Source organism: Dendrobium catenatum, unplaced genomic scaffold (assembly GCF_001605985.2).
Source record: "Dendrobium catenatum unplaced genomic scaffold, ASM160598v2 fragScaff_scaffold_306, whole genome shotgun sequence".
In the NCBI taxonomy this organism is placed as follows: domain Eukaryota; kingdom Viridiplantae; phylum Streptophyta; class Magnoliopsida; order Asparagales; family Orchidaceae; genus Dendrobium; species Dendrobium catenatum.
In genome coordinates this window covers 330,398-358,132 of record NW_021318768.1, presented here as the reverse complement: position 1 = coordinate 358,132, position 27,735 = coordinate 330,398, and the positions used below count along the sequence as shown (strand labels likewise).

The window sequence follows — 27,735 nt, the reverse complement described above, 5'->3', positions numbered from 1 at the left end:
CAAAACAAAAACTCTTTAAGTATAATTTTATTTTTATGTTTATGTGTATGATAAATGTTGTAAAAGATTGTATTTGAGATTTTAAGTTGTAATAGCAATTATAATTTGAAAATGCACAAGTCAAATTTTTGAAAATTCAAAATTTATTAAATTTAAATTTTCAAATACAGGAGGAATGTGATATTTCTTTACGTGCACATGTTTATTTGAATGAAATAATTCAAATTGACATTAGCCCATACTTAGTTGGACAACCAATACAAAAAGAAGGGGATAGTTATTGGAAGTTACCTTGCTCTCTTTCGTACACTATAGGTGCCCAACCACCCAACCACCTCTTTTTCCCTCTCTTTGTGCAACTCAAATGTGTTGTAAAACTATTTAAGCATGATGGAATGAAGAATGAGAAGCTTTTGGTCGTGTTAAAATTTTTTTAGTTTCTTTCAAGATGAGGAAGCTTGGTGGTTGGCCTCAACCTTAAAGGGATTAGGATATCTCATCAAATATTTATAGTTTATTGAGTGGTAAATGCTCTAGCTCCTTAAATAAAATTAACCCTTGGCTGTATAATTCTTCTACACTTATCCCCTCACATCCCAATACTCATTTCCCATCCATTTCCAGACAAGACCCTAAGAGCTTTCCACCAAACCTTGTTTCCATTTGACCTAGTGTGGATCTAAACCCCTTCTGACCATCAAAAACATTGGAAAGTTATGAAATTTTTTGGAATTGATCTAGACACATTCCTCTTCCTTCTCCAAGAGTTTCCGAGTCCTAGAATTTCTACATTTTGAAACCCTAAAAGCCTAAATTCCTAGTGAAAAAATTCAGTCAGATTGCATACACGCTTAGATATCCCACTTGAATACTATTCAACCCTTCTCAAGGCTTTTACTGTTTACATCATTCTTAACACATCTTGGAAGCCCCTCAAGCCCAAATCAATAACCCCACAATGGTCTACCCCTAGGCCACACCATAGATCAACCACTTTCTCTCCCCTTGAATAGCAATTTGTCTCCTCAAGCCTTCATATTGGTTCTTAAACATATGGGATGCTTCAAATGTAAATCAGGTCAACTTGTAAACCCCGAAGGTGGTCAAAAGGTCAATATGGGCTAATGGCATGGTATGTCATGTCATCATGCATGATTTTAATAATAAATTACATGCAAATATTGAGATATTGAGATAATGTCCATGCAAAAATTCTCTGTCCCCACTTATATTTAAATATAGAAAATAATACTATAATAATATGCTTATATTTATGCTAAAATAGTGTAATATTTCGTGTAATGCTTGTGGACAAGGCTATCAATTTAATGCCTTCCAATCTTCATCAACTTTCATTATTTTGACATCTTTATTATGCATCACATAGCCACCAAGCCACTACCACCAAACCACCCTATGTAGCTGATCTAACAAAATATAAAATCCATTTAAACAATTCATATCAAGTGCACTAATAAAAGTATGTCTCAGAAGACTCTAAACAATAAAAATATATTTATAAAAGCAAATCATGACTTAATGACCACAACATAAACAAGGAACCCAATAGACTTTATAATGTAAATATAGCTTGCTTACCATTCTTTTCTTAACTTCATTAATCTTAGTACACAATAGCCAATTAAATAATGTCAACATACATAGAGACGACTTGCCAACTTTGCAGGTGACTTAATAATCATATAGCAATTAAGAGACGAATTAAATGAAGCTATACATACCCGTATTTATAAAGATAACGAGTGAATGCATATTGGATGAAACAAACACAAAATAAGCTTAGTTCAAGCTATGATAAATTATTATATAGAAGAATCACAAACAAATCAATAAGGAGTAATATGTCAGAGCGGACAAATAAGAATTTTTCATATGCATGCAAGATAGAAATAGGTCGTCAAAGTCAAATAAATCAGACACAGATCATCATATTCAAATAAACTAAATTAAATTAAATCAAATTCAAATTGCCAATTAGCTAAGCATACATGGTCTAGATTGGTTGATCATGAGCAGAAACCCTCTCCTAAAGACTCATCAACTCCTACACCACAGACCATATCGAAAAGACTTGCCAAGCCTATCTCAAGCTAAAACCACATGGGGTTATGCAAATTCTCCATCCCACTATACCACATCATAGGCAACGTAAGTTTGTGTTAGGCAGGTTCACCTTGAACCGGCCCAGTCGGCCCTTCAGATAGTTTACAGGAGGCGGAATCAGACCGCCTCCCTTGGGCTTGGCCCACCCATAGTTTCTTCCACCATAATTTCTACTTTTTATCGATTATTGTTAGGTTTGCTTGCGAACTCAAGTGGTTCTAATAGGATTACTCGTGAAATCAAGTATTTCCTATCAAATTGTTATCAAAGCAAGTCTTGGGACTGGTGGAGGGCTGTTTTCAGCAAATTCTAGCAGTGACTTTTGGCCCGGAAAAGAGGAAAATTGTTGTTTTTGGAGTCCCAATCCAGATTTTGTGAATTTACAAACTCCGGATTATGATGACAGTTTTGGAGGAAAAGCTTAAAGCAGAGATGAATCAAATCAAAACAACGGTGAAGGAAAGGATTTTCTTCACGAAAGGACAAATAGCCGATCTCTGGGACATGATGAAAAAAATATTGGAAATTCAAAACCAAACGATGGCTTCCGTGGAAAAAGTGGTGGAAGGGAAAAGCACGAATTCTGAAATTCGTAGCGAGGAAGATGAGGTGGAAATCATGGAAGGAGAAAGAAGAAAATCACATCTGGAGCCTATTCAGAGGGAAGAAAGAGGAGGTGGATATGGGGAACACCAGGAGGGATACTATGGCCACCGAGGTGCTGATTTTGAAGAAAGAATGGGGTATTTTGAAGGGGGTTTGGGCTATGACAGGGCAAGGGAAGTCCGGGAGACGTGGGAGGGCCTAATGCTTGGGAAAGAGGAAACTATGAAAGAATAAGGGGGAATGGTGGCGATTAGAAGGTTAGGAAGTTGAAGATGCCCATATTTGAAGGAGAAGATGTGTATGGGTGGATTTATAAGGTGGAGTGATACTTCGTTGTCAATGGGCTGATGGAGGACGAGAAGCTGACAGCGACAGGCTTGTGCTTAAAAGGAAAGGCTCTATCTTGGTATCAGCGGAGAGACCAAAAAAGACCTATCAGGAACTGGAGGGAGTTCAAGGACTGCATAATATAACGTTTCCAAACCGACCGGGGAGGAGATTTCTATGAGCCGTTATTTGCTATGACGCAAGAGGGATCAGTAGCAGACTACCGGGAGCGATTTGAGCACCTAGCCAGTAGGGTGGAGCGTTTATCAGATACAGTATTGGAGGAGAATTTCATGAAGGGGTTGAAGGCGAAGATTCGAGCAGCAGTGAAGGTTTTGATGCCCCGTGACTTGGGGGAAACCATGAAGTTGGCCCAGCTGGTGGAAAATTAGAGATATTTGAAGAGGGGAGCTAGGAGTAGTAGCACAGGGGGGCACTTACAGGATGACGACCACCCATCTAGCATCTAAAGGTCATGCAACAGGAGGGAGTCGGGAGGCCACCAAGGAGAAGACAGGATGAGGAGGAAGGGGGGGAAATTTCAAGCAGCTGACAGAAAAATAAATGCAGGAGAAGAGGGCTAAGGGGTTGTGCTTCATGTATGATGAAAAGTATACGCCAGGGCATCGGTGCAAAGACCGAACTCTTCAAGTTCTCACCGTCTGTGAGGACGACGAAACTGAGTAGGGAAGTGAGGATGAAAGAGGAGGAGAAGATGCATTTGGACCTGGCTGAGGTTTCCCTGAACTTAGTGGTAGGATTCACTACAAATCATACCATGAAGGTGAAGGGGGGGATAGAGGGAAATGAGGTGGAGGTGCTAATTGATAGTGGTGCTACTCACAATTTCATTTTCACTCAGTTCGTCAACCATATGGTAGTGAGATTGGTGGATACCGGTTGTGATGAGGTGATGATGGGTACGTGGAAGGTGGAGAAAGGCCAGGGGATTTGCAGGGGAGTCCTACTGACTATTCAGGAGATTTAGGTGAGGGAAGATTTCCTTCCACTAGAGCTTGGGAGTGCATATATTATCCTGTGGATGAAATGACTGCAGGCTTTGGGAGACACCAAAGTGAATTGCAGAGCACTAAAGATGGAGTTGATGGTAGATCGAAGGAATGTAGTGATTAAGGAAGATGCAGGATTATCTAAATCTATGGTTTCTCTTAAAACTATGGTGAGGGATATACAGTTGGCAGGCGGAGGATATTTGGTATAGCTACACAGTTTGGAGGGAGCTATATTGGAAGAGGGAGGGGACATACCCCTCTCCATACAGCCGCTGATTCAGCAGTTCCAAGAAGTGTTTCAGCCACCGCAGGGATTGCCACCACAGAGGGAGCAAGAGCACGCCATCATTTTGAGGGAGGGAGTGTCACCCATCAGCATAAGGCCATATTGTTACCCTTAGTTTCAAAAAGATGAAATTAAAAAGTTGATTAGAGAAATGCTGGAGACAAGAATCATCAGACCAAACATCAGTCCTTTCTCTAGTCCTGTTCTTTTGGTGAAGAAAAAAGACAACAGTTGACGGTTTTGTGTGGATTACAGGGCGCTCAACAAGAAAATTGTACATGATAAGTTTCATAGCCCAGTTATTGATTAGCTGTTAGATGAATTGAGTGGAACAGTGATTTTCAGCAAGATAGACTTAAAATCAGGATACCATCATATCCGGATGAAGAAGGATGTGCCCAAGACTGCTTTCCAAACTCACGAGGGACACTACAAGTTCTTGGTGATGCCTTTTGGCCTCACTCATGCTCCGGCCATTTTCCAGACACTTATGAATAAGGTTTTCAAACCTTATCTCAGACGATTTGTACTGGTCTTCTTCGACGACATTCTATTCTACAACATGATGGAAGAGGAGCACTGGGAGCATTTAAAAAGGGTGTTAGAGGTGTTGCAGGAGCACTAGCTGAGGGCCAACATGAAGATGTGCTGCTTCGCACAAGCCAGTATAGAGTAGTTGGGCCAAGTTGTATCAAAAGAAGGGGTGGCAACATATCAGTCTAAAATTGAGGCAATGCTAAAGTCGCCAGTGACTAAAAATTTGAAGGAGCTAAGATGATTTCTAGAACTAATAGGTTACTATAGAAGGTTTATAAAGGGATACAGCACCATAGTATTGCCACTCACTGAACAGTTAAAGAAGGACGGTTTCATATGGGGGAGGCGACCACAACAACATTTGAGAGCTTGAAGAAGGCTATGACTATGGTATCTGTCCTAACGTTGCCATATTTCACTCAGATTTTTAGTGGAAACAAACATGTCCGGATACGGATCGAGTGTAGTGCTTATGCAGAATCGTAGGCCCATTGCTTATTTCAGCCAGGTGTTGACTACAAGAGTAAGGCTGAAGTCAGTCTATGAGAAAGAGTTAATGACCATCGTGTTGGCAATCCAGAAGTAGCGGCCCTACCTACTTGGGAGGCATTTCATTGTCAGGATAGATCAACGGAGCTTGAAATACCTACTGGAATAGCGGATGGTGACGGAGGAATATCAGAGGTGGCTGTCCAAGTTGCTGGGGTATGATTTTCAGATTCAATACAAGCCGGGAGTAGAGAACAAGGCGGCAAATGCCTTGTCCAAACATATGGGGGAGCAGCAGACAGTGGCACTATATGTTCCTTTGATGCTTGATTGGGAGGTCATCATAGAAGAAAGTGCTAGAGAAAAGGATTTGGGGAAGATTGGGGTAGATTTACTAAAGGGAGAGGACAGCCATCCATGGTACTCATTGGAGGGAGACAGTTTGTTATATCAAGAGAGGTTTGTAATGCCCTGAACATCGATCTACATCCCAAACATACTCCAGGAGTTTCATTGAACTACTGTTGGGGGCCATTCAGACGTGCAGAAGACATACAAGAGACTAGCTGCAAAGCTATAATAGAAAGGGATGCATAAAGATGTAGAGGAGATGGAAGCCAGATGTAAGATTTATTAAAGGAATAAATACCTGGCTATGTCACCAAGAGGACTACTATAGCTGTTGGCTCTATCGAGACGAGTATGAGAGTAGATATCTATGGACTACATAGATGGGTTACTATCATGGGCTGAGTACTGGTACAACACTTTGTGAGTAGCAGTACTCTAGTGTCGTACGAAAGGGCTAAGTGGCTATCATGGGTTGAGTACTGATCATACCTATTAATGGCGAATGGCGCACCATGGCACAAAGGTCCCTTTGAAGCCACGGCGCATAGCGCACGGCGCGGCGCGCGCTATTTTGAACATGGCGCAAGCTATATAAAAATTATAAAATAATAAGCATGAATATGAAATATTATTAAAAATGAAAGACAAGCTATCATAATAATAAAAGACAATCATAACATATATAAGTTCGACTAAGTAATATCCAAATATCTTATAATTCAAATTTACAATCTTTTTTCAAAAGATCAAATAAGAATTTAATCTACTCTTCTTGGGAATCATCATCATCAGCAAATGTTAAAAAAGCTTCATTATTTTCTTCAAGATTGTCTCCTACTTTATAATCCTCTTCATCACCCTCCTCATCATCATTCTCAATAGCAACATCATGCATAATTAAAGATTCTTTCTCTTTCCCTTTAGATTTTTCCAAAATATTATAGTTTTTATCATAAACACCAGTAGCTTTAGCAATACTTGTCCAAGTTAAATCTTTCTCTCCAACAATAAAGTCATTTTCTTCATCAGACTCATCATCTAATTTTCTTGTTAGTCATTCATTTGCATCATCTATCTCAGTCAAAGAAATAGGATCAATGACATCACGATGATTGAATCTCTGAATCAGTGCTCTATTATATTTCACATAAACTAAATCCTTTAAGCGACTATGATCCAATTTGCTTCTTCGTTTGCTATGAAGCTGCAATTCAAATATTATTACATTACTATATTATGAACATATATAAAAAATCAACCTATACATTGTAAAATACTTACATATTCAAAAATACTCCAATTGCATTCGCATCCAAATGAACTACATGTTAAACTTAGGACTTTGATAGTAAAGCTTTGTAAATTGGGTGCTCCTTGTCCATATGCCAACCACTAATCAGCTGGAAGAAATGAATTTCTTTTTTAATATTATATAACAAATCAGTCTTAATTTTTTTATAAATAATTATACCTGGAGATCGGATAGTTCTTTGTCTTACAGCTGGAGGAATACCAAAAAGTCCTTCACCCCTAATGTATAAACTTAATTCATTACTGATTTTATCTTCTTCAGCTCATCTTGAGATAATCTTCCAATACATTGGTAAAGACCATCAGATATTTCCTTATCTTTGGCAATATCAGAGTTATTTGAAGAAATATTCAGGATTTAAAAAATGTCTCGCTGCATGTAGAGGCTGAAGTAATTACATTTCCCATCTTCTATCAATCATTTTAAAAATTTGATCATAATTATCACTATTATTGAAGTTTGCAGCAATTGTCTCTTTTGCTCTATCAATTGCTTCATATATGTAAGTCATTGGGGGCTTCTTCTCTCCATCAATCAATCTAAGAACCTTTAATAAAGGACCAGCTATTTTTAAGGCATACACTATAGTGTTCCAAAATGATTGTTATAAGATTGTATGTTGAGATTGTTTTGCTTTAGCCTCTTTTGCATAAGGACCCAAGATAAATTCCTCACAAGTAAATATTTTCTTCAAGTTCAGTTGTTGTTGATGAAAATGTTGTAAAGTTAAGAAAGTTGTTGCAAAGTGAGTCTTTGCGGGTTTGATAAGTGCTCTTTGATTTGTGCACCTTCTCATTAACTCAAGTAAGCGAGGCCTATAATATATAAAACTGAGTACTGCCACTGCTTTCTCAAAGCATCCTCTTAGCTTTTGAATTTTGAAAATGTCCTCCATTATTAAATCCAAACAGTGAGCAACACAATGAGTGCAATAAATGTGAGGATATTTGTCCATCAATAATTTTTCTGTTATGTCATTATAATTTAAGTTAAGATATATACAAATTTTTCATGAAATAACATAACTTTAGAATAAAAGTTGTGACAAACCTGCAAGAACATTTTTGGATGCATTATCAGTGACCACTTGGATCAAATTATGTGGTCCAATAACCTCAATGTACTTGCAAAAAAGTTCAAATATTTTCACTGCATTCTTGGAGAAAGAACTAGCATCAATTGATTCTATGAATGCACTACCTCTTGGACAATTAACAAGAAAATTGATTAAGCTTTTCCCATTTCTCGACGTCCATCCATCTGCCATAAGAGAACAACCATATCGTACACAATCTTCTTGATGGCGTCGCAATAGCTCATGTGTATGTCCAACCTCTTTATTCAAACAAGTAACTCGTACCTCATGATAACTATGAGGTTTCATACCAGGTCCAACTGCCCAAGTGCCTCCACCATAGCAGGGAAACTATCATAGTTCACAGCATTAAATGGAATCCCAACATCGTGCATCCATATATTGAACATTGAACAGCCCTTCCCCTCATTTCTTTTTAGCTGCATCCATTTCTTTGTTAAACTGACATTTTCTATGCTTTACTACATCTTTAGGATTTAGTGTAAGGAAAGTATCTAATGGACCTTTAGGTCGTGATGTTTTGAAGATAAATGTAGATGTCGATCCTTGACTAGATGTGTTAGATTTATTTGTCCGCAATATTTTGGATGGTTTGGCGACTAAAATATCATCTGTCATCACATCAAAGTCTTCTTCTTCTTCTTCAGCAAGGTTGACATTTGATATGTCATTAAATTATTCTTTTAAATCTTTTTTTTCAACATGGATATGACATAGAGCAAGGCCTTCCATTCCTAAAACCCCCAACGAGGTGTTGTTTGTGGCGTGTAATTCCTCCTTTTGTTATTTTACCACAAAAAATGTATGTCACGCTGTTGTTGTCGGATTCATTTGTTAGTATAGCATATTTCCATGCTGGATCTTTTTTTAAAGATTGAACTGATTCTGACATTTTATGATCACTTAAAAGCAAACAAATTTAGATAAAAGAGACATAATATTGTTCAAGAAACATAATATGGGGGCTGTCGAGGGTCCAAGGGGGCGCTGCCCCCAAGCGGGATTCGACCTGCCCAGTCAGGTCGTGGGGTTAAGGGGCAGCGCCCCCGGAACAAAATTTATTTGTAAGAGAAATTTTGAAGTTCGTTTGTATGGAAATTAAGGAGCGGTACCGAGCGTGTACCGAGCGGTACCGAGCGTGTACCGAGCGGTACAGAGCATGTAACTAGCAGTACCGAGCATATACCGAGCGGTACCGAGCGGTATCATGCATGTACTTAGCGATACCGAGCGTGTACCTAGTTGTACCGAGCTGTACTGAGCGGTACAGACTACAGAGCATGTAACTAGCGGTACTGAGCATGTACCGAGCGGTACCGAGCATTTACATAGCGGTATCAAGCGATATCATGCATGTACTTAACGATACCGAGCGTGTACCGAGCTTGTACCTAGTTGTACCGAGCTGTACCGAGCGGTACAGAGCATGTAACTAGCGGTACTGAGCATGTACCGAGCGGTACCGAGCATTTACATAGCGATACCGACCGTGTACCTAGCGGTACCGAGCGTGTACCTAGTTGTACCGAGCTATACCGAGCGATACAGAGCATGTAACTAGCGGTACCGAGCGGTATCCAGCATATACATAGCAGTACCGAGCATTTAGCGGTACCGAGCATGTACCTAGCAGTACCGAGCATACCAGTTAAGTTGTAAATTCTTGTAAGAAATAGCCGTGCAAAACAACAGAGCTATGCGAAAAAGATGGAGGTTGCAAATCGGAGTCAGCTGGTAAGATTTTTTATTGGAACAGACGGAGGGGACGGATTTGGCAGAAGCACTGCTCTGCGGGACGATTCGGCGGAAACAACGACTTCAACTTCGGGATAGATTCGGCTGGATTCGGCGGAAGCAGCGAATGCAGCAAACAGAAAACAGAAAACCTTCGACTTTGGGATAGATTCAGAGACCTCGACTTAGGGACTGTGGGATGTGTTCGGCGGATGCAACAAATAGAAAATCTTTCATGAAATTAGGGCAATGAATAGTCGTTTATCCTAAAATATAGATATATTTTTAAATATAAAAAATATTCATAAGTATACCGAAATTTAAAAATAATTTGGCGCACTATTTTGCACCGTGTGCAAAGCGCCATGGCTCACAGGTGGCGCAAATAGCACGCGCTATTTTAAACAGATGCGCCTCGCCATGAACATGGCGTCGTAGGTGCGCCATAGCGCGCTCTATTTTGCGCCATTGACAGCTATGGTACTGATACAACACCCTTTTTCATTCTGCTTCTCATATGACCCCATTAAAGATGTTGTACGGAAGAGATCCTCCCCAGTTGGTGCACTTTGGGAGTAACACTACTCCAGTGTCGTTAGTAGATGAGTACTTGAAAGAGAGGGATAGAGTGCTAGAAGAGTTGTAAAGACATCTACTGAGGGTCTAACAGATTATGAAGAAACAAGCTGATGCGCATAGGAAGAACATCCAGTTTGAAGTAGGGGAGAGGGTGTTCTTGAAACTCCAACCATATAGGCAGAAGACAGTAGCCAACAGGAGGAATGAGAAGTTGGCTCCAATATACTTTGGGTCTTATGAAGTGCTGGAGAAGATCAGAGCAGTAGCATATCGACTGAAACTACCACCATCAGCGACTATACAACCGGTTTTTCATGCATCGCAGCTGAGAAAAACCATTGGTGACTATACAGCCAACTCTGAGTTATCGACGACACTTACTGAGGATTTAGAGGTGGTTCTGGAACCCTTAGAGCTGATGAGGGTTCGCGAGATAGAAGATGAAACTAAGGAAGTGTTGATCAAGTGGAAGAACCTTCCTGACTATGAGGCCACGTGGGAGCCATACGAGAGGGTGAAACATCAATTTCTTGATTTTCACCTTGAGGATAAGGTGATTCTTTGGGAGGGTGGTATTGTTAGGCCAGTTCACCTTAGTTAGGGAGGTATTTCTACGTTTTCTTGCTATTTTTTTACCGATTCTTGTTAGGATTTGCTTGCAAACTCAAGTAGATTTGATAGGATTACTTGCGAACTCAAATATTTCCTATTAGTTTGTTGCCTATGAAAAATTGACATCTCTAATAATCATTGATATAATATATCACCAACTATGGTTTCCTTTGGACACTCTAAAAGTGTCAGGTTCAAGTTCACTAATTAATTCAACCTAGAGGAAACATTGTATAATAAGGAATAATAAAGATAGGGCTAAAATACACTTCATGAAGTCTAATAAAGGGTTCATTTACAACTCTTTTAGCAAGTTTTGTTATGTTGGGAATAGTTGAAAAGAGTTCATCATATTGGATTGCACTTGTTGTTCTTCCAATGATAGTTGCCAAGCTCACACCGCCCATTGTCATCCGAAGAACTCACAGTATTTAAAATCTAAGTAAGCTATGAACACAGTTTATACCGAAGATACTTTGATATGCAGCTATTTGTATTATACAAGGATGTTGTCAAACCAACCATCGCACGCTCCAATTACATTTACAACTGAAGCACATAAGGACTTATCTTGATGCTAACAACTCTTTTTCTAACAACCCAAGAGACACCTTGAATAGAAGTCCCTCCACATGCTCAGAGGTGAACCATCTTAGTATTTATTTTCTACAAAATAATGAAAACTCTTCAACTAGATAGCCCCATGATTTTTCCTCCTATAGAGATTTAATGAAAAAATTTCTAATCTCCTCTAATTTGATGAGAAACTCTAAGCTATGCTATGAAGTCAACAATATATATCTTCTCAAGAACAGCTCCAACACACTAAGTTAAGATCAAGATTTTCGAATTCACCATTTCCAAATTCAGGATGGAAAGATTACAAGGCAGAAGGGTATAAACATAAAATACTAACCTTAGACAAAAACATAATAACAATTTCCTCTATTTAAACTATAATTATCAAAATATATGTGACATGAAATTTCGAATTGAAATGCATAGACTTCTGGATGCTCTGAAACATGGCTCAAAAAAGGGATCAGATAATAAAACAAGTCATGTTAACATTAACATAATCAGGATCTACATAAGCAGAATTATATTCCTCGATCAGAGAGTCAGGTTACCTTAGACCAAGCCGTCCAACAGTGCTCATCATGACGCCGTAGCACCTGCAGCTGCAGCCGAGGATTCCGCCTCAAGGTACTTACAAATCCTCTCAACAAACTCCCTCCCCTTGACGCTATTCTGCTGAAACCGCTCAACGCAGCGCTGCTCAACCTTCTCAGCAACGGCAGCCAGCGCTTTAAAGGGCTTGCAACGAATGCTAGTGTCCTGCCGCAATAGCGTCCAACCCTCAGGATTTTCAGGGTGAGGCTGATACGATGATCGCTCCTCAACCTCGATAAGGCCACGAAGGCTAGCGTTGACGGCGACGATCTCCATCGATCTGGCGCGGGGGTCAACAACTGATGTTTCGATGCAGTGGCACACGACGGCCTCGCCACCGATGATGCGGCGAAGAAAGAAAGGGAGGGAGGGAGATCGAACGGTGATGGATCGGACGGTGTGGAGGCACCCGGAAGCGGCGTCCAGGCGGCGAGAGAGTGTGTGGACGTCGAGAACGTGGGAGAGGACAGCGGGGGTATCGGGATCGGTGAACTTGCGCCAGGAAGCGGTGGTGACGCGGTCCCAGGGGTGGCGGTAGATATGTTCATGCTTGTAAGCTCGCACCATCTCTAGGTTTTCGGGGGTGGATGCGGTCGATTAGCTCTGGGAGCAGTGAGTGAACAGCAACGTCCTTTTTTTGACCTTCTGCCGTTCTGAGGGGAGGTGAAGCGCAGACCTCCATTGTTCAAAGCTTTTAATTCGTGTTTTTCGGATGTTTTAACAGAAAATTTTTAATTATAAAAAAATCTGAAAAGCAAAAAATAATAATTATTATTATTATGTTTTCTTACAAAAACGTTAAAAAAAAATAAAAAAATTGCGTTTTCTGTTAACCAATTAGTTAAGTTTTAAATTGTTTTTGAATAAATTTTTTGGATTTTCTGTTAATCAGATTCTTTTATTATTTTTATTTTTTTCTATTAACCAATTTTTTTCATAAGAAAACCAATTTTCTGTTAACAGAATTTTTTTTTTTGCATATGCATATTAATTAAAATTAAGATTTCATTTAGGATAACTTTTATATTATTTTTCAAGCAATTTTCTTGAAAAAAAAATTTAAAATTAATTTTTTTAAACATGAAAGCTAATTTAAAAAGCAGTTAGAAAGCTATCACAAACGAAATTTAAATTTGATATAATTAATACTCTTAAAATTTATTGTTTTTGATATAATTAATCCTATTAAATAATTAAGTTTGATATAAATAATAATCTTTAATTTTTTAAAGTTTTCTATTAAACAATTATCTAGATATTAATTATACCAAAATTTATATTAATTAAGTTTAATATTAATTAAACTTGATATTAAATATGATTAAATATATAAAGTTTGATCTTAAATATATCATGTTTTATATTAATTAAGTTTAAGGTTTCGTTTGGAACGGCTTTTTTATTGCTTCTTAAAGCAGATTTTTAGTATAAAAATTTTAATTTTTAAGTTAAAAATGTGTTTTAAGAAGCTGTAAGAAAGCCATAACAAACGAAGCCTAAGATTAATTAAATTTGATATTAAATAATTAAATTTTAAGAGTATTAAATAATTAAACTTTTAAATTGATATAATTAATACTCTTAAAACTTAACTATTTAAGATCAAACTTAATAATCTTAAACTTAAAGAGTTTTCCTTCTCGGTGATATTTTTCTTATTCATCCTCCTATATCTTTTTCATATAAATGAAATGAATATGAGTTTGCTTTCTTTGTTATCCATGTATAGCTAAACCTTTATGTTTTGGACCAGGGGCGGAGCCAGGATTTTCTTCATGTGGGGGCACAAATTATTAAGTTTAAGAAAAAAATTCTCACCCACTTTTATTCGGGCTTGTGACCGGTATAGACAATTATTTTTTTAAAATAATTAGACTCGTTATAAACATATAAAATATATAATTGATATATCATTAAAAAATAATCTTGATCGAACATGAATCTCGAGGCAAAATTCAAGTTGGAAACTTCAAAAATTAAAATAATTGGATTTCTGCCCGACAACCGACTAAAATCGGATTTCTGCCCGACCATCATTAGAAGCAGAATTTTCGCTCGACCACCAAATGTCGTCGGATTTTTGATCTCTTCTTGTAGTTAAATTTCAATCCGGAAGTTGATTATTGTACTCCGATCTCCCCCTAAGAAAGCATTCAGGAATCCAATATATTACTTAATTTATAAAAAAAATTTAATGACCAAAATTTTGACATCAAACAACAAACATTCAAACAAATTTATTATTATTTTAGTAATGATTGAGCAATTTGTTTTATACTATTTTAACAATACCATGCATGAACACACTATTGCAGAAATCGAAATCATCCTTAGGCAATTACATTTGGTACATTTTATTAAATTTGAATTACCTATTAATATACTTATTCCATTAAAAATTAACCCCATATTCGAACTTTATAACACAGTTACTAAAACGACACCGTATGCTAATAGCCACTTAACTGCATAAAGTACTAGCATAGGGAAATAAGAAGAAACTTTGTAGTTCATAGCAAACCATTTTTATTACTTTCAAATCTACAGCATATGTTGTAGCTTGTAGAGTTACGGAGAGAGAAGAGAGAGAGAGATATATATATATATACCACCGGCATGAGAAGGTGAAGTGTGGCTGTGTGGGCTTTTGAAGAAGAAAGAAGATGGGGATTTTGCCTTCATTTCGTGAGCTCGTCAAAGAAAAGTCCTTCCGCCTTGTCCGTGTCTGTGCATGCAAGAAAACGTTGGGCGGGATTGAGGATGAAGAAAAGAAAATTTTAATATTAATAATTTATATTAGGCCGTAATTAAAGAGCCATAAATTACTTTAATTAAGTATTAACTACAAACAGTGGGGGCCGTGCCCCCACAGCCCCCAGCGTAAATCCGCCTCTGTTTTGGACTAATGATGTAAATACATAGTAAGTGTACTAATATATGTAATTATGATTTAAATTCTCCATGGATGTTTTCAATATCTCTCGTGCTTCATTTAATGCATAAAATGACCATGTATGTAGTTAATATCTAGTGTGATGTATAGCCTCGATGGAGACACATTAAAATGATTTAGAGTATTGAAATATAATGTTGGCAGGTCTAGAGATATGATATTAAACTTTTGAAGTTCTATGGAGAAAGTGTAATTATCGGAAGGCCTTAAACCTCTCTTTTCACCTAACAAGCTCGATAGAGATATAAGACTGCATATGCTCTGATTCACATATAAAATAAAAAGTCTTATTAAAAAATTATGTTGTATTACATTCATTAGTCCAAAACATTTAATTTTTACTAGTATCAAATTTTCTTGCAAGCCTCCACTACGTGGCAAAAAAAAAAAACATTCATTTTTATATTTAGTAGAATAAATTATGCATTTAGATTTAATGATAATTAAGTAAACACTTTCTCGTAAGATCGACACTCTTCTCTATCATTTTATTACTTGATTCGGCACACATAATTGTGTATTTAGTAGACTTTCATAAATTTATATAAAAAAAATCTAGCATATTTCCATATCAATTTAAATTAAGCAACCCACTTGTATCAAGTTTTTAGCACCATTACCAGGGAAGTAATGTGTGTATTACAATTTTAATTATATTGTTGAAATAAGTGCATATTTAGACATACTTATATCATGTATCCTTTTTTTTTTTGCTTTGTTTGATAAAATTTTGGAAAAGATAAAAAAAATGTATTTTATTGATTATTTAGTTTATGATTTTTAGTTATTTTATTATTGTTGCATGCTTAGTAGATCTAGTAAAGAGTCATTACTATTTGATTAAGAAATAGAAAGAACTCTTATAGAAAATTAAAAAAAAAAAAACATTTTAGAAATGTTTGACCCAGAACAAGATCAAGATCATTCTAGACCTCTTAGATAGTATGTTAACTCCATAGTAGAAGGAATGTATCAGAGCATTAATATACCTATTGTTTAGAACAATAACTTTAAACTTATACCTGCCATAATTCAATAAAGTTCAAAATTCCTAATTTGGGGAAACTCCTATTGAGGATTTCAACTTACACTTAGCTAGTTTCTTAAAATTTTGTGTAACATTTAAGTATAATTGTGTCTGTGAAGACTCTTAGATTATTTTCATTTTCTCTAAGGGACAATGTTAAGATGTGGTTTAATTCTTTTTCCCCAAGCTCCATAATCATTTGGAATGAGTTGGCACACAAATTCCTAACTAAGTATTTCCCACCTTTAAAAACTATCAAACTTAGAAATAATATTACATATTTTGCCTAGTTTGAAAGAGAATCAATTTATGAAAGTTGGGAAAGATTTAAGGAAATACCCTCACTATGATTTACTCGATTAGGTGGTTATTCAGACTTTTTATAATGGATTGGTAGGATCCCTTAGGTCAATCATATATGCAGCAGCTAGAGTTCTTTAATGTCTAAGCTATTTGAGAAAGCATATTAATAAATAGAGAAAATTGCTATAAATTATTTTTAGTGGCCTTCTAATAGGGTGAAACATAAGAGAGTATATGGTGTGTATGAATCATATACATTATCTATTTTAACTACACAAGCAGCTGCAATTTTTATGTTATATACTATTGGAATTAGTTCAGAAACAATACCATCTATGTAACTAAAAGAGTGTGATGAAAATTCTATTGATGAAGTAGTGCTCTAGGGGTTAAAAATATGAATTTAATTAGATGTAAAAATAATCCCTATTATAATTCATATAATACAGATTGGATGAACCATTCTAATTTTAATTGGTTAAATAATATTGATGGTAATAATCAGTGGAATGCAGGTCAATCAAATCAACAAGAAAATTTAATTAATTCTCAGCGACCTGGTGTGAATCTTAGACCTTCATCTCCTGTAAGTTTTAACCAAACTAATCAATTCAGAGAAAAAAATCACTATTTGAAAAAGTTGTGAGTTAGTTAGGAACCCAGTTGCAAAGTCATGTTACTTCAATTAAAATTTTGAAAACTCAATTAGGGCATCTTACAATCCTTTTAAGTAGTAGACCCCTTAATTAGATCCTTACCAAGTAATACTGAAGTTAATCCTAAGGAGAAAGGGAAAGATCTTAGTGGAAATCAATTGAGGTGTGGTAGTGATACCCCCAACCAAATTGTTATATCTAGGAAAGTCTAGCTAAAGATTATAAATTTAGTATTGTATTGGGAGGAAACCCAATTATATTCTATATTTTTATCTTTTATTCTATTTTGTAATTTATGTTTTTCAATTATGTTTTGTAAATTATGATATGTGTATATGGTGCATGGTTTGTAAACTAGTAATACTAATTTTAACAAAGTTATGAAAATCTCCTAAGAAAAATTTGCTATGCTAAAATTGAACTAGCACCACAACGTTATCCATTAAAATGCTGCAACATCTGCATGTAAAGCATCACAACATTCAAGAATAACATTACAGTGTTGGATTATTGAGAATATTTTCTAGATTATGCTACTATAGTGTTGTATCTTTAAAAGCTATAGTGCTTATTCTCTTAATTAAGAGCTCCAGCACCACTAACTCAGGCACTATAGCTTTAGTATGTTATCCTTATAATGATTGTGGTGTAGTTGGATAAACTGTACTTTCATAACATTTACATTATAACACTTTACTGAGCATCATAGCATTGTTACCAGCACCACAATGTTAGCTAAAATCATTATTATTGTAGTTAAAGCACAGCAACAGCAGTATTTGTAAGCATTGCAATGCTCGTACGTATTAAGCACCATTTTATTCCCTTAGTCAAAAAGTTGGCACTTCATTATCTAATGTTTACATTACAGCACCAAGTGTCCTGAAACACTATAATTTCTTTCTGTGTGACTCTTTATCACTTTCTATATTCAATGCCAAGTGTCCTGTACAATGACATTGGTTTGTCGATCACCACGACATTGGTATGCTGATCACCACAACGCTCGTTATAATTATATATAGGAGTGAGAGATTTGTATTATTTTACTTGGTTTTTTCTCTAATTGTTTTTCCAAAGCTTACTATGCAATGGCCTTTAAGGTGTTAGGCAAAAGGCGATCTTCATCATCCTTCGACAAAAACATATTCATATCTAATAAGTTTGAGCAGTGTTATAACTTTTTCATAGTAAACAAGCAATTGATTCTAAAGCATGTCTCCAAAATCCATGTGATGTAGTAATGTAAACAATTGTAAACTAGGGTTGGGAGCAATTTGGTTAGAAGCCTTATGGCGCTATTATTAATGTTGTTAGAGAATTATTTGCAAATGGGAAGGATGACGGAGATAATAAGTGGTACATGAGAGATAAGTGGGTGCCTTTTGACTCTATTACTATTATCACCTTTACAAACTTCTAGATTTTGAATATGATGAGTACAATCTTATTAGTCTAACGCCTTATGATCCTAAGGTGGTTTTACGATTTTTGTTTGGACCCAATAGTGGAGCTAGTTGGAAGAAGAGAGAATAAAAATATCAAATTTTCTACATCATTTCTAACCTAAACTTCTAAAGCTTTGCATTATTTTATTTATGCCTATTTATTGCCCAGCAAAAATATTAGTGAGGTGACTAAAGATTGGGCCTTGCTTAACTATGCCATTCTAGTTGGTTACTCTATAGATTTAGGAAAGCTTGGCTACTCTTCTTTGACTTATGTTATCAGGGGTACTACTTATGTGGGCTTAGGGAATCCTCCTTTTATCTATTATTTGTGTGTTAGTACTAGTGTTAAGGGAGATTATAATGAAGAACTGCTTTTTTCTATCCAAAAGAAAATTGAGATCTTTAAAAAAGTAGGAGGATGTGATGATGAGAGAGGTCCTCGTGAGCTCAGGGTATCGAGTAAGCCTAGTAGTAGTAGGAGTTCTAGGACTCCTATGTCCTTAGGAGAGCAGGTGGTTAACTTAAGAATTTAGAAGGATAAGGTTAGACTTTTGTGATGATTCGAAAGAGTGGCAAGATGTGATGAAGATGAGAGTTACTCATTACATGGACCATCAGGAGAAGAACTACCAATATACTTCTTATTTCAATAATGCTTGGAATTGTATGTTTAGGACTAGTCCATTTATTGAGCACCCTGATAAGTTGTAGTTCCCTTCAGCTCTTATTTATGATCCTTTTATTTGGCACCCACTGGTTGGAGATGATGATAATTCTAATTAAATTTTATGACTATTATTTTCTTAGCTAGCTTTTTTAGAGAGAGAGAGAGAGAGAGAGAGAGAGAGAGAGAGAGAATGAGTGAGTGATGGATGTACGTAGTTAATTTTATTTATAACTATTTTTATTTTATTTATTTTTCATTTCTTTTGCTTAGGGAAACCTCATAATGATGTGATGTGATATTTTTATTGAGATATTGAGTTGTGACTATAGATGTTAGTTGTTATTCTAATAAAAATAGTGACCTTAGGTCAATGGAGAAGGATTACGATTAGTTCTTTAGGCACTAATTATCTTTATTATTTTTAGAAGTTTGTATTCAATGCCTTGAGTTATTTATCATTCAACAAAAAATGCATGTTATTTAGTTTTTTAATTGTTCTTATGCAATTTATTATTCTATTTTATTATGATATTTATATTTAATTTAAATTCCTTTATGATTAATTGTTGAAAATTATTCTCTATATAGCGCTTACAATTTGATTGCTTATTTAGCCAGAATAAAAATAAGAATTAAAAATTGTATAAAATTAAGATAATAATAGAACCTAGACGATAGTTTGAATGAACACTGTATAAAAATTAATAATTTGAAAATCTTAATAATTAACTAATACAAATCGCTTAAGCTAATGACTTGTTTTGAATATAGAAACTACACACTAATATACTGACTACTTAATTGAAGAATATAATTTAAGTTACTATGATTTTCAATTTTAACCTACCCATATCTATTCTTTAACCTTAATTATTCATCTTCAAGTTAAATGGTCAATTTATAAATGTATAACATATAAATTCAAGTTAAGTTAATAATTTAAATTATCTAAGTCAGTTATTATTAATTTTCCAATCTAAGAATTATAAATAAGTGTTTATTTGAATTATGAGATAGGATTTTATTATTATCCTAATTTTACATAATTATCATTTTTATTATGATATAATCAACTATCAGAATTCATAGATTTTAATTGAAAACAATATAAAAAATGTAAGTATAAGGGAAATTTAATTAAACAAAATAAAAGCATACATGAACATTAATAAATACACATATTGTCATATGAATGATATAAAGGTACAAAATATGTGATACATATAAAACTAGAACTTAAGGGTAAAAGATAACTAGTACTTAAGGCACCACTCTAACCATCATAATACAGTGGCTGTCATAGCTAATTATTCAATAATTACATCACTATAAACATGGAAGTTCTTTATATTATTGAATTATCCCCAAAAATAAACACATGTAATAAAGCAAGAGTAGAATTTACACACACAGTGTTTCTCTTGAATACACAAAAAATGAAAAATTCTTATATGTATATTCAAGATATTTATTTTTTCCTTCTCATCCTCAAGGTTTCATTCTATGACATTAACCTTGAAGATTAAAAAAGTTATATTATCCTGAATCCTTATGGCATCATTAGGAAATAATTAAATAATACTAAAAGGGCCAATCCATCCAGATTTAGTTTTTCCATGATAATATTTTTGCATTATAGATTTTTGTATCAACATAAAATTTATTTTAGAATTCATGAAGTTTATTAATTAGTGTAGAACTCTTGATGTTTAGAATAGAGAAGGAATCTTCATTCTTTAAGTGCACTTCACTTCTTTTTTAGGATGAATGCTTTCACTTATTTCCACCAATTACTTTAAAAATTTAGAAACAAAAGAGAACACTTAACAATACTTCACTAAAGAAAAATTTATATGGATAGAAAATAAAACTTTCAACTTACCCTTTTTATAGTTTTCAAGGTCACGATGGTGCCAAGATTTGAATTTTAAACTATTGTGGTCTAGCCAAGCATAATAATGTTATAATCAACGCTACGGTGCTCCTTTCACTCTCTCAAAATTTTTTAATATTTAATGCTCACTATTGTTAAATCTAATCAACCAAGCACAAAAAAATCAAAACCTGGGTTACCTCCCATATAATTCTAAGTTTATAATCTTCAATCAGACTTGCCTAAATTTATCAAATTGGTTGGGGTACATTGCTACCATTGTTCAAATGATTTTCTCTAGAATCTTTTTCCTTTTCCTTTGGATTAACTCTAATATTGCTAAAAAATTATCCAATAGGTCCGCTACTGACTGAAATTATATGTTGACTTAATTGGGTTTCCAAATTTTTAATTTAAGTTGCTTGACTTTGTAATTGAGTCCCTAATTGGATCACTACATCTTCCAATGCAACACATTAGTATTGGAATATATATAGGTCTAGGATTAACAACAAGTTGGTGAGGATTGTTCCAATTTACTCCTTGATTATTTTGACTAAAATTTCATTGATTGTTACCAACAATATTATTTAACCAATTAAAATTAGGATGGTTCCTCCAACCTTGATTATATGTACTAGAGTAGGGATTATTTTTTATTTTAATAAAATTAAAATTTTTAATCCATTGTAATTACTTCTTTAATTAAATTTTGATCCTCTAATTGTATAAATGATTCAGTTCCTAATTCTACATTTACTCCTATAATACTCAACTTCTTAGGAATTATTGCAACTTATGTAGTCAATATTATCTAAGCATCAAATTCATATATTCCTATTACTCTCTTAGGATTTACCTTATGTAGAGGCCACTACAAATTATTAGTAGTTATTTCTTCTATTAATTTATATGCTTCCTAAAGTGGCTTAGACATTAATAATGCTCTAGATATGGCATCCAAAATTTCTCTAAGAGATACTACTAATCCATTATAAAATTTTTGAATAACCAACCAATCAAGTAAACCATGGTGAGGGCATTTCCTAAAAATTTCCTTAAATCTCTCCCAACTCTCATAAATTGATTTTCTTTCAAATTGGGTAAAGGAAGTGATATAATTTCTAAGTTCAACAATCCTTGAAGGTGAGAAATACTTAGCAAGAAACTTATGAGCCAACTCATTCTAAGTGGTTATAGAGCCTGGGGGTAAAGAATTTAACCACATCTTAGCTTTATCTGTTAAAGAAAAATGGGAACAATCTAAGTTTAATAGCATCATCACTAACACTTTTATACTTAAATGTTACATAAATTTCTAAGAAACTAGCTAAGTGTAAATTGGGAGCTTTAACAGGATTTCCCCCAAACTAAGAATTTTGAACCATTTTAATTATGACAGGTTTTAATTCAAAAATTTTATCTTTGATCATAGGTCTATTAATGCTCTAATTAATTCCATCTACTAAAGGGTTAGCATAATCTCTAAGTGGTCTAGAATGATCTTGATATAATAAAGGTTCATCTATTTTTATAATCTTTATAGTTTTTCAAATTTTTAAAAGGGTTCTTTCTATTTTGAAGTTAGGCATAAAGGTTTCTTTTTATGTCTATAAAGCATACAATCATGAATATACAATAAATAAATAAAATAAAAGATATAAGTAGGTCTAACTATATAATTAATTCAATAATATGATTAAAATTATAAAAAATAAAATACTTTCCCGGCAATGATGCCAAAAACTTGAGGGGACTATGGAGTGAAGTTTAAAATTATATAAAAATCTAAGGCTTTATCACCTCTAAATAATGCTTAAGTTTTTTTTTTTTATATAAAATTAATAAAACTCCACTTAATATGCGCTACTATACATGCCAAATCAAATAATAAAGTGATAGAGTAGAGCGTTAAACCCACGAGGAAGTATGCTTAATTGCAACAAACTACTACTGTTTACTTTAATTGTAATAATTTTCCCACTGAAATAAAAATAATAATTATAGAGATTTTATAACTGAATAAAATAATAGAAATATTGGATATAATATTTAATTTAAGTGTTTTGATTTATGAGTATAAATTTCATATCTTTCCTATTAAACTTTTAATTATTGATGAGATTCAGAGTATATGCATCACTAGATCTTTATCGAGCTTTTAGGGGTTAAAAGAATATCTACTAGCCTCCTATAGTTATAGCATCTCCTTAAGAACCTATAATATGTTATATCCTATGTCTAAGCTTATAATCATCCTATGTTAAAATTCCTTATTGTTCTTACATTCCTCCATCAAGGATATACATCATACTATATTTTAACTACACATATGACCACTATATGTATTAAATTAAGAATGATATAATATTAAAATATCATTTAATATTTATAGAATAAGTTTCTTTATTAGTGCTTAACATGCACTCTACATCATTAATCCAAAATAAGAGAATTAACTAAATATATAATAAATAACAAGCAACTAAATTTTCATTAAATTTATGGAAGAATGAAAATATAAGAGAGTGATATCACCAAAAAGAATCAAAGTATCTTCCATACACTCATTCTCTCATAACTTATAGTGTTGCTTCAAGAAACACAGGATATATACTCCAAGTGATTCTTAGAGGGAACTATAGAAGTACTCAAAGAAATACCAAATTTTACATAAGTGAGTGACTCCCTTACAAATCTAACATCAAAATTATTTATAGGATAACACAAAAAGGAATATAATACCACGACATTGAAAGAGTGGCGCTGTGGCACCCTTGAAGTGAACTAACGCCTCGGTGCTGAAACTTTTGCACTAGTATGGTGCTTGCTAATGTGAATCAGTTACTTAGTAAACAATGAAATATCTTCATTGATATAACATGGTCCTTTGAAGTTACAATTGCAACAGTGGCATAATTTATATCTGAGCACTATGGCACTAGAGTGAAAAAAATGGTGTTAGTGCTTGAGAAATTATGACCCAACGACATTTGAAATTTGAGAATCTTCACTACCAAGCTAACTTCTTAACACTATGGTGTTATTAATACTCAGTGTTAGCTTTTTTGATGCTGCAACATTGGCAAACATAGAACATGGCAATATTATGTCCTATTTGTAGCATCTCGATGGTATCGAAGGTAGTTGTGGCGTTATTTTATTGGACGCCATAACACTATAAGCTCTTTAGAATTTTTTGTGAATTTAAGTTTTTTCTAAACCAATATAACTAAAATAATATATTTTCACTAAAAATAAAATATGGAAAACATTGCATAATTTACACTTGTCCCCTACATATGTGGATTCAAATTCATATTCATAATCTATATAAGTCCCCATTTCTTCAGTTTAAACTAGTAAACTATATATATTCTTGGGTTTAATAAGCATTACTTCTTATTCTTCTTTTGTTTCACTTCTTAAGTGAGGAACAACTATCTTTAGCTTGAGTGGAATTTTAGCTATCATGGGTAGAGTCAACATTGCCTTCTTTCTTCTTCTTTATTTATTGGCTATTTCTTTTTTAGTAGGTTTCATAGCTTGTAATGCACAGGCCTCGACTTTAGAAGGTATTCAACTTTCATTTTTGAGAACAAAAAATTGGATATCTTGGTAAATTCATAATAGACATACCATAAAGGGTTGTATATCAAAAGATACCCTAAATTCTTCTCCATCCCTTGTATACTTCATGGAATGATATAGAATTAATGGAACAATTCCATATTCATGGAGCCACGACCATCCTAGGAATGCTTTAAAAAAGGTATTAATATCAACCACATGAAACTTGGCCTATATATAAAGATTACCAAATCCGAGGAGGATAAAGGAGCCTATTATTTTCTACCTTTTGCTTTAAAACCTTGCACCATCACCTATTCTCACCTAAGGTGTTGAACATCAAGAGATAGTCATCTCAATATTCATATGTTTTTGCACTATGGGAAAACACGTGAATACTGTCAGATTTTATGGCAGAATATTTTGCGTCGGTAAATACGGCATTTGTATCGGCGCATAATGAGGAGAAATGATGATGGCATTTTTTCGGCGCATAGAGCGACGAAAAATTTTCGACGTCAAATATGCCGGTCATAATGTTGGAATATACCAGCATTTCATTGTTACCGGCACACTTTATGGCGAAAATTGTTCGACGCACTTTCCGGTGGATAATATGATGATTATTTTAAACTCAACGACTTGTAACCGGCGCAAAATGCACCGGGCATTATTCCGGCGTCTCAGACGCCAGAAAATCCACCGACAAAAGCCCTATTTCTGAACCCGAGCCCGTCTGACTGCTCATTTCATTCGTTCATTTCTCTCACATCTCCCGTGTCTCCCTCATCGCCCAGCATTGCTTACCGCAGATCGACGTCGCTGAGTTGTGTTGACGTTCACCGAACGTCGTCGACGATCACCGCCTTCATCGTTGGTGAAAGCTCTATTTTGGATCATGAGTTTCGCCTCTCGTTCGCCTCCCTCCCGTCGATTGTAAGTTTTTTTTTACTCATGTAATTTCTTTTTAGACATTTGATATAGGATGCATATTGTCTATTATGGAAGCCATACATTTTTTGAGAGGTTTGATGGAGAAATATAGAGAGAGTAAGGAGGATCTATATATGAGTTTTGTTGAATTAGAGAAAGCATATGATAAAGTTTCAAGAGGAATGCTATTGAGAGTTCTTACAAAAAAAAATAGTTAATAACGCTTATATTCAATGTTTTGTTTTGTTTCTAAACTTTTCAAAATTAATTTGGATTCATGCCGGGTAGGTCTATTATAGAAGCCATATATTTTTTGAGAGGTTTTATGGAGAAATATAGAGAGAGTAAGGAGGATCTACATATGATTTTTGTTGATTTAGAGAAAGCATATGATAAAGTTTCAAGAGAAGTGCTATGGAGAGTTCTTGAAAAAAAAAGAGTTAATAATGTTTTTATTCAAAACATTAAAGATATATATGCATGAGCTATTACTTGTGTTCAAACACAAGGTGGTTTGACCAAGTATTTTCCTATTTTGTCTGGATTACATCAAGGAACTGCCTCAAGTCCATATCTTTTTTCTTTAGTCATGGACATTCTCAATAGGCATTTGCAAGAGGATGTACCTTTATGTATTCTTTTTGCTGATGATATTCTTCTTATTGATAAGATTAGAGAGGCAATTTAAGGTAAACTTGAATTATGGAGGTCAACTTTAGAGTCTAAAGGTTTTCGCTTGAGTAGATCTAAAACTAAATATATTGAGTATAATTTTGGTGAAATTGAAGGGGATATTATCAGCAGAATTCAAGTTTGATGGTTGAAATGGAGGATGCATCGGGCTTATTGTGTGATAGAAAAGTCCCCTTCAAACATAAGTGAAAATTCTATAAGATGGTGGTGAGACTTGCAATGCTTTAATGTGCCGAATGTTTGCCATAAAAAGAGAAGCATAATACTAAGTTAAGTGTTGCAGAGATGAGATGCTTAGGTGGATGAGTGGCTTGACCCTTTGAGATAGGATACAAATTGATCATAATTTTCTACAATCACCTCAATGACTTCCTTGCATTGAATCACCTATGACTTTTAGCTTTTACTTGTGTTAAAACACAAGGAAGTTTGACAAAGTAATTTCTTATTCACTTTGATTGCATCAAGGATAAGCCTTAAGTCCATATCTTTTTACTTTTGTCGTAGATGTTCTCACTAGATATTTACAAAAGGTCCAGCACATTTACCACCATATGTTTTTTGCTGATGATATTCTTCATATATTTCACCACCTATTTCACCATCACTTGAATTCTAATGTTAATATCTCCATATATTCAGTTTTAGATCTACTCAAGCAAAAATCCATTACTTATTTGCTCTTATATTTAGGTTATGGACATTAGAAATCAAAGAAATTAGATGTATAACTGATTATCTCAAGGATAAAAGACATTAACAGATGAATTCATTAATGGGGTGAACATTTTTATTCAGCAAGCGAAACAACTACCCAGCTTCATATTAGAAGGAAAGTTTTGATGTACATGTTCTAAATATAAAAATCTAGTGCACCTAACACCAAATGATGTAACTGTTGATCTGTATCGCAGAGGATTCATGCCACGGTATTGGTATTGGACTTCTCATGGTGAGTACGAGCCACAATTTAATTATCAATGCGATCCTTCTACAAGTACTAATATAGCTAAGGTTGAAAATATCTGACCAAATCTTGAAGAATTAGTTCATGATGCAACTGGAATACAATTTGAACAAAATACATAAGAGTTACCGAATGAGAAGGCACAGAATTTTTATGATTTGTTACATGCTGCCCAGCAACCAATCTGGAAAGGGTGCACCACTCACTCAGAGTTATCTGTTGCTGTGAAGATGTTAAGCATCAAGGAAGAATATAGTGTTGCTCGTGAATGTTTTAATCAATTCATTGGACTGCTTAAGGAAACAAATCCGATAGATAATTTAATTCCTACAAATCTATATCGGACAAAGAAGTTAGTTTTCAAATGATTTGACATACACAAAGATAGATTATTATGTCAATG

General features: G+C 34.4%; 1 protein-coding gene and 1 non-coding gene across 4 annotated transcripts in view; one reads left to right on the top strand and one right to left on the bottom strand.

Moving 5' to 3' along the window:
* Nucleotides 1–12,869, bottom strand: part of LOC110115731 (PRELI domain containing protein 3A) — a 38,387-nt gene extending 25,518 nt beyond the window's left edge. For all 3 annotated transcript variants that reach the window (XR_002305376.2, XR_002305377.2, XM_020849065.2), the window contains exon 1: nt 12,197–12,869. Coding sequence is in view for 1 of the 3 variants with exons in the window: in XM_020849065.2 (XP_020704724.1) it covers nt 12,225–12,806 (582 nt within the window). In the remaining 2 variants the exon portion in view is untranslated. The remainder of the gene's footprint in view (nt 1–12,196) is intronic.
* Nucleotides 12,870–22,194: 9,325 nt separating this feature from the next.
* On the top strand, nt 22,195–22,301 carry LOC114579318. The gene has a single exon (XR_003700242.1). It is a non-coding gene; the product is annotated as a small nucleolar RNA R71 (small nucleolar RNA).
* Nucleotides 22,302–27,735: the final 5,434 nt, after the last annotated feature.